Genomic DNA, 12,490 nt, shown 5'->3' with positions numbered 1-12,490 from the left:
TCGAAAACGTTTTTAAACAAAATACTCTGGCGACAATCCAATCTATAAATGTGCTTTTTCGTATAATAAATCGTTCGCACTTGAAAGCAGTTTAAAGTAATTTATTAACTTATTATTCTGCAATTTGTATGCACGTTTCTGTGATCACATTTTTAGCTTTGTACGGCCCCTGGATTAGTGAGTGAGAGGGTATGTCGAGTAGCCTAGTTCCGTATTATTAATAATAGCTTTATTTTATTCTAAACGTCAGAAGTAATAAAAATTAAAATGTTGTACTAATATATATATGTAATAGCCTGCTCCAAGGCATTCCACAATTCTCTATTGTTTGCTACCTCCACAATTAAATATCTTTTACTATGGCAGAAGCCACTCGATGTTTTGCTTCTGCTACCAGGTTTTGTGTCTAGCCCATTAAAATTTTCTTTGTCCTTTTGCTTGATGCCAGGGTAACTTCTCTCCATTTTTCTTTGTGTTTGGATTTTATGTTTTGTTTTTTTTAATTAAACCTCCAAGGTAACATTGCAAGTGTTCTGGATCCATAACAACTTTTCTTGAGACTCCAGAATCGTCTACGCATTCTGCTAAAGCCAGTTACGAGAATTCTGATTAAGTAAGGAATGAAACCGAACTACTTTATCAGTTTGCGTACCTTCGTACAGATGTCAAATCCCAATTCATTTTGACATGTACGAAAGTCATAGTTCGCTTTCAATATACACTTTACGACAACAGTGACTATACGAAGGAATAAGACGACATATAAAAATCATTATCGAGGACTTACAAAGTTGTAGCCAATAAAAATACCAGTACATTATAGAATAAATATTTACACAGAGGCTTCCGTCTTGCATTAATGAAATAATTTGATAACGATAACATTTAACTATACAAAGTAGTCTATTACAACTCAGGCTCACAAGTATAATTGTTTATTTCAATGAAATTAACTGAATAATATGAAGCAATATCGACCAGTTTTACAGGTGTATAGTAGATATAAAGATTAATATTCTCATCGGATTGCATAGCACTATGACTCATACGAAACCACGCTCCGCGAGTCAAATTAACATGTAGGCTTTATTTGTCATTCAATTATACTTATATTAGCGGCTAATTTTGCTAACAATAAGTTTTTGTTATCAAGATTTATATGCCATTGACTTTAGGTAATTCTTGAAGGGAAACTTATTTAGGCGTTTTTTTTACGGAAAAAACTTCATGAAGATGTGCAGCGTTTTTGTCGAAGAAAAGGGAGAGAGCGTTTGAGTCCGATTGAGAGAGAGTGAGAAATGGAGATACAGAAAAAATACACGCTATCGCTTGATGTACATTAGTTTCGGTTTTTTATTCGTTTAGTAGTTACATATTAAAACTTTAGATGGCGATTTTGTCGCATAGCACGTATACAGTGTGTAAACAGTGTGAATATAGATACACAAATACATGGAGTGTATTTAGTAGAGAGTACCATGCATATGATATGCATGGTACATGATCCTCTATTGGGGCTTTTACCTTAGTAATATTTAATTTACAAAGAAGTTTCACTTCTGACATGTGTACTTTGTTCTGTAAATTTAATTATTAACATATGTTAATTTTATTTAAATTTAATTATTTATTTTAATCCTGAATTTAAATCTCTATCTTCTACTATCATTTAATAACAAAACGTTTAATCTTTATTAAAGATTGTGTGTGAGTGTTTAAAATATAAAATGAAAAACTCTAAACTAAATTTGACATATATGTTATCCTAATTTAATTAAATAAGTGTTGGTATCGGTATCGGTGATATTTCTATATGATTATCCGCATCGGTATCGTATCGGCAAAATGGCGTATCGATGCTTCTAATATTGTTGACAATACATTTGTGATAGTAAAAAGCTTAGTACATACATAACATAATTAGGATTCTAATATCAAAAATTCTCATTTGTATTTTTCAGACAGTGCAACACGGCTTTCCACATAGGGCGTCAGCACTAGCATGGGACCCGCTACTCAGGCTGTCAGCTATCGGCACAGCCACCGGCGCCCTAAAGGTCTATGGCCGACCTGGGGTCGAGCTGTATGGACAACACACAAACCCAGACGCGGCGGTCACGCAAATACATTTTATACCCGGTAAGACAAATTCATTCAGATGAAAGATTTGTAGTGTTTGAATGAGTATATATAACTTGCGAATTAGACGAGAAATAACTATTGTTATTTGACAACTGTCATCAAATGTAAAAAAAGAATAGTTTTGGCTTAGTGGCTTCTACGTCCGACTCTCATCTCTGAGGTCATAGGTTCGATTCCGGCTGTGCACGAATGGCACATTTTTTTTATTTTTTAGACGTACATTTAACATTCCGTCGAATAGTGAAGGAAAACATCGTGGAAATCCAGCCTTTAGATCCACTTGTCAATTATATCGACAAATGAGTATGAATCAGATACAGAAATCTGAGTGCTAGACCTAATACAGTTTAGCGCCACTGATTTATTTTATTTATATTTAAAAATTATTTATACAGTTTGGCTTTACACATAACAATTCATAATTCCAGGCACCGGCCGTTTAATATCACTGTGCGACGACAACAGTCTACACCTATGGGAAATAAATGAGAAGTCACTAGTGGAATTAAAGAGTCATGCCTTCGAAGGCAAGAATAAGAAAATATCAGCGATGTGTATGGAGTCGTCGGGCAAGAATTTGTTACTTGGTACTGAGGGTGGAAACATTTACACTCTTGATGCAAGCAGTTTTAATATGAGCGAAGACGTCATTTATCAAGATGTTGTTATGCAGAAGTGAGTATATATTTTGCAATTTCAATCAAGTATGAAATGATATTTTGTACCGATGTGTTTGCACCCGATTAAAGCTACACAACCTACCACTCCAATTAAATACTACAACTTCAAATTTTGGTTTTTATTTACTTATTTTTTTAAACTAACCTAAACCTCAACTACTTAAACTAACCAAACGAATAGATCTCTTACATACTTTATCTTTAAATCACGATTTATAAACAGCCATACCGCTACTGAATTAAACGAGGTTAAAAAAACGAAAGTGTGTATATTATACACATACACACAATATATATACACACTTTCGTAATACATCTTGAATTAGATGCAAGAAATATTTTACTTCTAATGCATTATTTCCACGAGAAACGAAATCAGATTCTGTAGAACTATTTACGGTTCGTGATTATTGCAATTGGAACGTTAGATATTGATCTCAGACATTGAAATAATTTGGCCTAATCTTATTGTAATTTTTTATCTTCCAGCTGTCCAGAAGACTTCAAAGTAAATCCTGGTGCAGTGGAATCAGTTTGTGAACACCCAAAAATTCCTACCAAAATCTTGATTGGATACAACAGAGGCTTAGTCGTTCTATGGGACAGACAGACATCCACACCAACACACACCTTTGTATCCAATCAGCAGTTGGAGAGCTTGTGTTGGAATGACGAAGGTATATAATATATAATATTTTTCCGAATGTCATATATTAGGGCTTCAAAACACGTGTGTCTAAATTTATATGTCTGTTTTTCCAAAAGAAAAATGAAAACTTAATGGTAAAGTGCAAGGAAAGCACAACCAATTCAATTACTTTTCTTTAATAAAATCCTAGAGGCTCTTTTATCTCTGCCTTTTAATATATTTAAGAAATGTATTAAAGAAAAGTTGAGTAAAAAGGCTTACTATAAAGTTAGCGATTATCTAGTTGATAAAAGTGCCTGGCGACAGGCTACTTCTAATAAATTTGCGATATTTCTTTTAAAATAAGTGTTTTTTGATGCTATTAACCAATGTATATAAAATTGTTAATTATAAGGCATATTTTAAATTTATTGTTATTTTTTTTTCTAAATTTCAGGCGAACACTTCACATCGTCCCATAACGATGGCTCGTACGTTACGTGGGAGGTTGCGGGCGCGTCCAGCGATCGACCTCTCAAAGAGCCCGTGACTCCGTACGGGCCTTACCCTTGCAAGGCCATTACGAAGATTCTTAATAGGAATAGTGTTCATGGGGACGAGATCATTATATATGCAGGTAAAATTTATATATATATCTATTTAATGATAGTGGAAGGAATGGCAATCTTTGTCATTCTTAATTGTTTTTAGACTACAATCTAAACTAAAGTAAACACGAACAGATTTATTTAATTATAATTTATATTAGAAATCAGATTTTATTACATTTATACCTTATAATGTGGGATTTGTATTTCAATTAAATATTTATATTTTCAGGTGGTATGCCCCGAGCATCTTATTCAGATAAGTACACGGTGACAGTACAACAAGGCGAGAAACATGTCGCATTTGACTTTACAAGTCGGGTAAGTTATTATTATTCTCAAAAATAACTAATATATTTATACATGTTCATGCTTATGAATAACTAAAAGTTAGCGTTGCATATTAATCTCTCTTGATATATATAAAGGCAGGCAACGCACTCGCGAGCTGTTTGGCATTGACAGTGCCCATGGGCGGTGCGGTATCACTTAACATCAGGAGAGCCTCCTGGCAATATGCCCCTATATTCTATAATACATTTTTGCTAAAATGCATAGTTTTAATACACGATTTCGAGTTCTTCGGTAAAGACTGCACGCAGAGATAATGCCACCTGCCTTTTCATAAAAATATTTTTGAGGCGAATAGTAACTAGTCAAAAAATACTTGCAGGTCATTGACTTCTTCACAACTACATCGGTACCACCAGATGGAACGCCCTTGCAGGAAGATCGCCCACAGACTCCCACGCAGATTCAAGTGCAATCTGTGAATCAAGTTGCCGCTGCCTTGGTGAGTTTCAAGAAACAGAAAAGATTATTAAAATACTTAAATGCATCCTTCCCCTATATTCACTTGTTTCACAACACTCTTTGGCCCATCCACGATAATTTTTTTCACCGTTACTACTGTTTTTTATTAAATAAATTATGTTTATTATGGAATTTAGGATATAGGTATCATTTTTTCCACATCATTAAATTTGAATCGGTTGACATCCCTACTCATCGGCAAATAAGGCAGAGGAGGCCGAGAGAAAAAGCCAGCGTAAATAACTCTCGGTACTCTTTTAAAAAAGCAAATCATCAAACAAAAGTTATTTTAAAACAAATATTGCAAATTAAGTAGAAATAGTTAACATTATAGTAAGTCTTTTTATACAGCTTTTCTTTAATACATTTCTTAGATTTATTAAAAGGCAGAGATAAAAGAGCCTTTGGGATTTAATTAAAGAAAAGTAATTGAATTGGTTGTGCTTTCGTGTTAATTTTTCGTTTTTTTCTTACTAGGTTTTCCTGGGAGAGACCGCTTGTTTGCGATAAGGCCCTCGGTTGCATCCCTAATAATTAATGTTTTCATTTTAATGTAACGTCAATAAAATAGACAAATAAAATATTCAAAATATAATGTTTTATCGACAGGTGGTCCTAGTGGAAGAAGAATTAGTGGTAATAGATCTTTGTGATGCAAAATGGCGGCCATTACGTCTGCCCTACCTCGTGTCGATACACGCCAGTGCCATCACTACCGCGTACCTTGTGGACAATGTGGCTGATACAGTTTACGATAATATTGTGGCTGCGGGTGAGTTTGACGTCACAAATAGCTTTGTCCTTTCACTCGCACGTAATTTTGCTCGTAAATAAACTGGACAAAAAAACTATTTTTTCTGTATTGTTCATTTATAATTCTACTTTACAATAACTTGAACGAAATTAATTTACTTGTAATATTATTTTATGTCCAGATTCATAGCATTATTTGAAATGTCAATTAGTTCAAATTACTTAAAAAAAATCTAAATATAAATAACAAGAGTATCATAGAATAAAAAAACGTTTACTACTACTTATATGTTTAATAATTATTATATACAAATATATATTTGTAATAAATAATTTGTGTATACATTTATATATATCCTGGTATTTAAAAGTTTTATTTACAATGAAATAATTAATTAAAGAAATATAAATTGAGCATAACTGCCTATAATTAATAATTAATAATGTGTTCTACTACAAAAAATAAATATTAACTATTTTAAATAATATTTTTTTTTATAATGACATAACCGATTACTTATAACAGTGACTTAGTTATTGAGCCTTTGTTAACGTTAAATTTAAGATCTTATTTCAATGTACCAGGTGAGAAGCAAATCGAGGATGTATATTCGGACAGTGCTTGGCCCATATCCGGTGGTGATGTGGAGCCAAGCGAATCGGCCGATCGACAGATCCTCCTAACTGGCCACGAGGATGGCTCCATTCGCTTCTGGGATGTCAGCGGCGTGGTTATGACGCCCTTGTACAAATATACCACTGCGCATCTCTTTAGGTTAGTTCGAGTTCATATTTCAAGGGGTTTGGGACTATTCAAAGTAGATTTCGCGTTTTCGATAGTTATTTGTAATTATAATTGTTTTAATATAACATTAACAAAATTAATTAAATAAAAAGGGCATGTAATATCACACACTCACAGTATTAAATTAATATATGTTTTAAAGTATTATTAATATCTTTGAGGCCGTTCAGGTATTACGTAAGCACTATAGGGGTGAGGGGGGGGGTCATTGATTTTCTTATTAGGTGTTTGTTAACTGTACTTATTTAAATTTTTAGAAATATTATACACACATTGTCTATGCTTCGAAAGATGATGCATTTTCGAGGGTTCCTACAAAACATTAATAGGTTTATGTACTTATATTTGAGAGCTTAGCTGACAAGATGGGGTGGAGGGGATAAATTGCAGTAAATCTGCTTACGTATACTACGTATACATGAACGGCCCCTTTTGACTAATCTATGGTAATAAATTGTAGTTAATATAACAAAATTTAAATATATTTACGTATTTGATTGCTAGATATGATTATTTGCATTCATATCCATGAATTTGCTTAAAATGTAGCTATAATTACTATGCTTTTTGATGCTTGCTTCAAGTGGACTGAAAAGATCGAGCGCAAGGTAACTTAGCTTAATATATCAGGCTAAAGTAGATTTCACTTCGCTTTTTCCCTGTTTACATGCGTTTTTTGCATCTAAAATCATACATTTTGACTACTAAAGTGCTAAATCGTTTTTCTGTAAAATCTCTTTAGTAGTTATTTTTTAGGTATTTATGTTATTGTTTAGGTATTTTATGAACTGACCCGGCGAAATTCATACCGCCTTATATTTACAGAATATCGTATTATTATAATTCCTAACATTCATTTAAATATGTTTTTTAATTTGATGGGAGAGTTTACCATAAAACATTTGACAGTTACGAAACCCGTGAATATTTTGTATTGAATTTTTTTCTTCTGCAATTCGGGACGGAGACGAATACTTCAAAAAACCATCAATTTTGGTACAGCCGTGCTTAAGTTATAAGTGTTCTTGAAAACCCAATTAATATTCTGCTTTCTCATAATTTAGTAATTAACTTAAATTAGACAGTCCGATGACAAATATAATAGTTTAAAACCATTTTGATGGCATAATATGACTTCTTAGTTGACAATTGACATCAAAGGCGGAACGGGGATGGATATATGCGAACTTTATTAAGAGTTTACAGACTCTTAATAAAAATGATTCAGGTTATTTTCGAGAACAACAATATGATAGATGGTCTCACATACCTGTGTGACTATATTAATCAAATTTTAATAATGATATTATAACAATTGAATTGAAGATTTCATTTCACTCCTTTGTATCCATACAAAATAGTGATAATTTAATAAAATTACGACTTAACAGGCATCCATTTTGTAAGAGGTTATAATGAATATATAAATATTACAGTGGTGAAGAAATCGGCGAGAATAATGACAGTCAAAATGAAGAAGAAGAATGGCCTCCATTCAGACGCGTCGGCACTTTCGACCCATACAGTGATGACCCGCGACTCGCAGTCAAACGGGTGAGTTCTACGTCGAATTAACATGACGTAAACTGTGTATAGAATTTATATTCTTTTGAATTGGCGAAGGATTCTTCGATTTTTTTTTAAATGATTTTAAAGACTTAGCGGCCTGTACTTTCGCATCAACTATAAGGGATAAGTATAAGTTATAATTTGTATAGTATATAAATAAATATGAGTGGATAGTTAATCATATTATAAATTACTATAGTACGGACGCGGAGCACGAAGAATTTCGTAGAATGACCCCTCATCTTATGTCTTTGTCGCTCGCGCATAAACATATTGCCGTTGCGCTCACACAGATGCAGTGACCGCCGCATTCAGAGATTGTAAACCTTTTAGTCATAACCATAAAGACATGTGGTGGTGCACATGTACTTTGGTTTGTTTTGTTATAAGTAGTATATATGTTATAGTATAGTATATAAGTAGTAACGTATCTGGCGTAACATCTGATAGTTCATCAGAAATAGATGCCTCTGACTAAATTAAATGTTTTTTTTAAGAGTATTTCTGTTTTTTTTACCAAATCTTAGTCGCAATCATAACTGTTCCTTTTTATAAATCCATCAAACCGTTTAGTCTAAATAAAAATCAAAGCTACCGTTTTTAATATTCGTACTTATAAAAAAATGTTTTTAACCACTGGCAGTAGGCCCAAAGGTCATTGTACGAAATTCTTCGTGCTCCGCGTCCGTACTATAGCAAAGCTACCAGTGAATATATGTCGGTGTCGAATATTCGGCATGTCAGTGCATCGAACTGATCAGCTTGATACGAGTGCCGAGCGCCCGAGCGTGCTCAACTCGGGTGTCGGTTTGTTGGCGAATCCCTGTGAATGTTACATTACAAGTCAGTTTTCACTTCCTCTACGTCCGCCATTTTGACTGCTACGGGATGGAGCACAGAGGAATCGCGAATATTCACATCGAGCGAAAATTCGTTGTTAGTCGCCACCTTATGATATATAAGAATAATTTTTATTAACGAATTGTCTTAACAAATTACAGGTAATACTTTGTCCATTATCCGGTATGCTGACAATCGGTGGTGCAGCGGGACATATAGTTATGGCTAGTTTGAAAAATAGTCCTTCCACCGCTGAAGTTAAGGTATGAGAGTATATTTTAAATGTTTTTGAATTTATCTTTTGAACAGAGAGACGTATTCAAAGAGAATGTCGACGATTTAACGTGTCAAAATTCTACTAATCCTTCTCGATTCCTACTTTTTACGATTCTATTGGAATTATCTGATGATTCCATATCCATACTTGCCTATTAGAAAAAAATGATCACGAAACTGATGCAGATATTTTAAGGCCATACCTTAATTTTTCTAGAGCCAATGGTTTATTAAAAAGATTAATAATTTTATTACATACTTTGCATTTATAGACAATTTTAGTATTTTTCTATTTTCAGTCATTATCTGTGAACATAGTGTCAGATCGCGATGGCTTTGTATGGAAGGGACACGATCAACTCACATTACGTTCGGGTGCGCTTACTTTCCCTCAAGGATATCAGGTAAAAATCACCATATCGCCCAAAAACAATTTAATTAAATCAACTTTTATTTTTTTCTGTATTTGGTAACGTTTTCAGCTTTGAGTTTTAAATACTTGGGGTTTTTTTTATATAAGTTTGATTTTCAAAAAAGTATTTGATTTTATCTCATTTATTTATGATGATGTTGTGCGTGATGAATAATAACTGGAATATTTGAATTGGCTCTACGGTGTAACGATTATTACTTCAACTTTTAATTATTTTCGCACAAATTTTACTTATTTACGATTTACTTTTTGAGTACTTTTAATTCTAAAAACCCAAAAAAAAATATTCTGAAACTTGACTATTACTTGATTTACTGATGTTATTTAATATGTTTAAGGCAAGTGCTGTGGCCCAAATATCTCCCCCAGCGGCTATAACATCGTTGGCTGCGCATTGGGAGTGGGGCGTGGTTTGTGCGGGCACCGCCCACGGTCTCGCCCTTATCGATGCGTTTACGTCTACGCCTCTAATACACAAGTGCACGCTTAATCCACATGGTAAGATTTTCTTTTCTTTTTTTTATTTATTTATTTATATTGTACTCCTACAGCTAACACAAAATATATATTATAGCAAACAAATACACCGAGAACAAAGCCACAGATGGAATACATGATACATTATAATAAAAAGATTTACAAAAGGGAACAAACAAACAAAGTATTTAATACAATTAACTGATTAAATTTAATTAATTAAGCCTAAATACGACGCCTTTTCAAATACGACTATTACTTTGCCTGTAATTTTTTATTTGTTTAATTGTTATCACTTTCTCGTATGCTCATGCTCTTTATAAATAAACAAAAAAAACTTGGCGATTACCATGGGTTGCGAGAATTTCTTGCCAATGCTTCTCTATGCCTTTCATTTGACAATTTTAATTGAGAACAGAAAAAAAGTCCATTGGTGCACAGCCGGGGATCGAACCTACGACCTCAGGTATGAGAGTCGCACGCTGAAGCCACAGGCCAACACTGCTCTAACTATTTTGTTCACTAATATAAATGCAGCTGTCTTGCAGTCAAGTTCACTAATTAAGTTTTTATGAATGGTGGTAATATTTTTATAATAAACTAGCAGACTCGGCCAAGCGTTTGTGTGGCTGTGGCTAAGGTTTTTGTTATATTACATAGAAGTAAATTAATCAAGGGAAACCGTAGGAGAACTTATGTGAAACGTTGGTACCACGACACGGACCTAAACTAAACTACCTTTAATTCATTTCCATCTGTTGGAATTGTATTAAATAATTTGCAATAAAATAAAATTGCGACTATAATTAAAGATCTTACCTATCGCATCTCTCAAGTTGGATCGAACTGCACATGGTGTGCGAATTTTATTATAATCGGTTAAGTGGTTTAGGAATTCATTGAGGACAAACATTGTGACACGAGATTTATATATATTAAGATGTAATTATCTTCAGACCACTCTGGAGCGGGTGATACGCCTATATCAAGAAGAAAATCCTTCAAGAAATCGTTGAGGGAATCGTTTAGAAGACTTCGGAAAGGACGTTCACAAAGACGGCAGACGACTGCAGCCAGTCCCACATCACCAGCACAGGTACATGTATTATTATTTTCCCAGTAGAAACGCTTATGTTTAAATATGTTTGCATAATAGGTCGGCAACGCACTCGCCAGCCCTTTGGCATTGAGAGTAACGGGCGGCGGTATCACTTAACATCAGGTGAGCCTCCTGCCCGTTTGCCCCGGTTCTATAAAAAAAATTGTACATTTTAAATTAAAATAAATCGTGTGTTTCTATTGGGGTTTAAACTTTTTTTAGGTCTGGGCCTCAGGTTTCTGTATCTGTTTCATGATCATTTGTGGATCGAATAGGTTCAGTCTTTTGTGCCTGACACACGCCATTATAAGGCAAGCCCGTTTTCTCACGAAGTTTTCTTTCAAGCGAAGTAAATGCACACATTTAAAGATAGTCCATTGGTGCACAGCCGACGAACCTACGGCCTCAGAAAGAACCGACTAAGCCAACACTGGTCGACAGTACATTTAAACAATGAATAATATGAATTATGGTTAATTTAAATGGTTGAATAATTATAAATATTTATAGCCCGCCAAGAAGGTTGTTGAGAAAATAGCAGAGAACGACGAGGCGGTGAAGCCCGTTGAACGTGCTGTTGAAGCTAGGTCCAATGATGACGCTTTTGGGTCGATGGTCCGATGTCTCTACTTCGCACGCACTTTCCTTATTAACAGTGAGTTATACAAATTAAATGTTCGCTTTTACGTGAATAATAGGGTTATTAATTATTAATACTTAGGGTCTGTTTTACAATACGGTTAGAATAACTTTATTTCTCATAATTATGAATTAAAAAATTCGCTTACTGAGAAAAACATTACAAGACTAAATAATTATTAATAGAACGCACAGAAGGTACCTATACAAAAATTCACAAAACAAATACAGTAACAAAAATGCAGGTAGACACAACAAACTCGAAACGGTCAACCAAGCAAAAACATAGGTTTAGTTTTAAATATGTATGGATAAAGTACCAAATATCTATACAACACATACATACATACATACCTCTGATGTATTTCCGAAGATAAAGGCGTCATCGGGGTGGGACCACAGCATACTGCGAAAACAGATACGAGATAGCTTTAAGGGTTAATCACATTATTCTTTAGATACAAAACAGAGAAGGAAAAGTTCCGAATAAGAAACTTCGCGTCTCATGACGGTATTTGACTGTGTTGAAACGCAACAATAGTGTTTATCCTACCAAGTATTAGATTCCTGCTAGGTCACTATTGGGCATTACAAGATGATAATTGAAAATAGCATATCAATTCTTAAAATGCAATATGATTGCCTATATGTGACGGTATCTCTTAACATCAGATCTCTGCCATACCCCTGATCTATAAAAAAAAGTATTTCATTGTGTTTTCGCTCAG

At 33.9% G+C, this 12,490-nt stretch overlaps 1 protein-coding gene across 5 annotated transcripts in view; it reads left to right on the top strand.

Moving 5' to 3' along the window:
* LOC110999052 (lethal(2) giant larvae protein) overlaps positions 1–12,490 on the top strand; it is a 46,447-nt gene that overhangs the window by 25,610 nt on the left and 8,347 nt on the right. For all 5 annotated transcript variants that reach the window (XM_045632010.1, XM_045632013.1, XM_045632012.1 and 2 more), the window contains exons 3-16: positions 1,962–2,139; positions 2,571–2,817; positions 3,312–3,499; positions 3,908–4,087; positions 4,291–4,379; positions 4,732–4,851; positions 5,481–5,643; positions 6,210–6,399; positions 7,866–7,983; positions 9,000–9,101; positions 9,414–9,518; positions 9,886–10,045; positions 10,981–11,120; positions 11,634–11,778. In XM_045632010.1, coding sequence (XP_045487966.1) covers positions 1,962–2,139; positions 2,571–2,817; positions 3,312–3,499; positions 3,908–4,087; positions 4,291–4,379; positions 4,732–4,851; positions 5,481–5,643; positions 6,210–6,399; positions 7,866–7,983; positions 9,000–9,101; positions 9,414–9,518; positions 9,886–10,045; positions 10,981–11,120; positions 11,634–11,778 — 2,125 coding nt within the window. The remainder of the gene's footprint in view (positions 1–1,961; positions 2,140–2,570; positions 2,818–3,311; positions 3,500–3,907; positions 4,088–4,290; positions 4,380–4,731; positions 4,852–5,480; positions 5,644–6,209; positions 6,400–7,865; positions 7,984–8,999; positions 9,102–9,413; positions 9,519–9,885; positions 10,046–10,980; positions 11,121–11,633; positions 11,779–12,490) is intronic.

Source organism: Pieris rapae, chromosome 17 (genome assembly GCF_905147795.1).
Source record: "Pieris rapae chromosome 17, ilPieRapa1.1, whole genome shotgun sequence".
In the NCBI taxonomy this organism is placed as follows: Eukaryota; Metazoa; Arthropoda; class Insecta; order Lepidoptera; family Pieridae; genus Pieris; species Pieris rapae.
The sequence above is the reverse complement of the archived record's forward strand: the minus strand, read 5'-3'. Positions and strand labels throughout refer to the sequence as shown.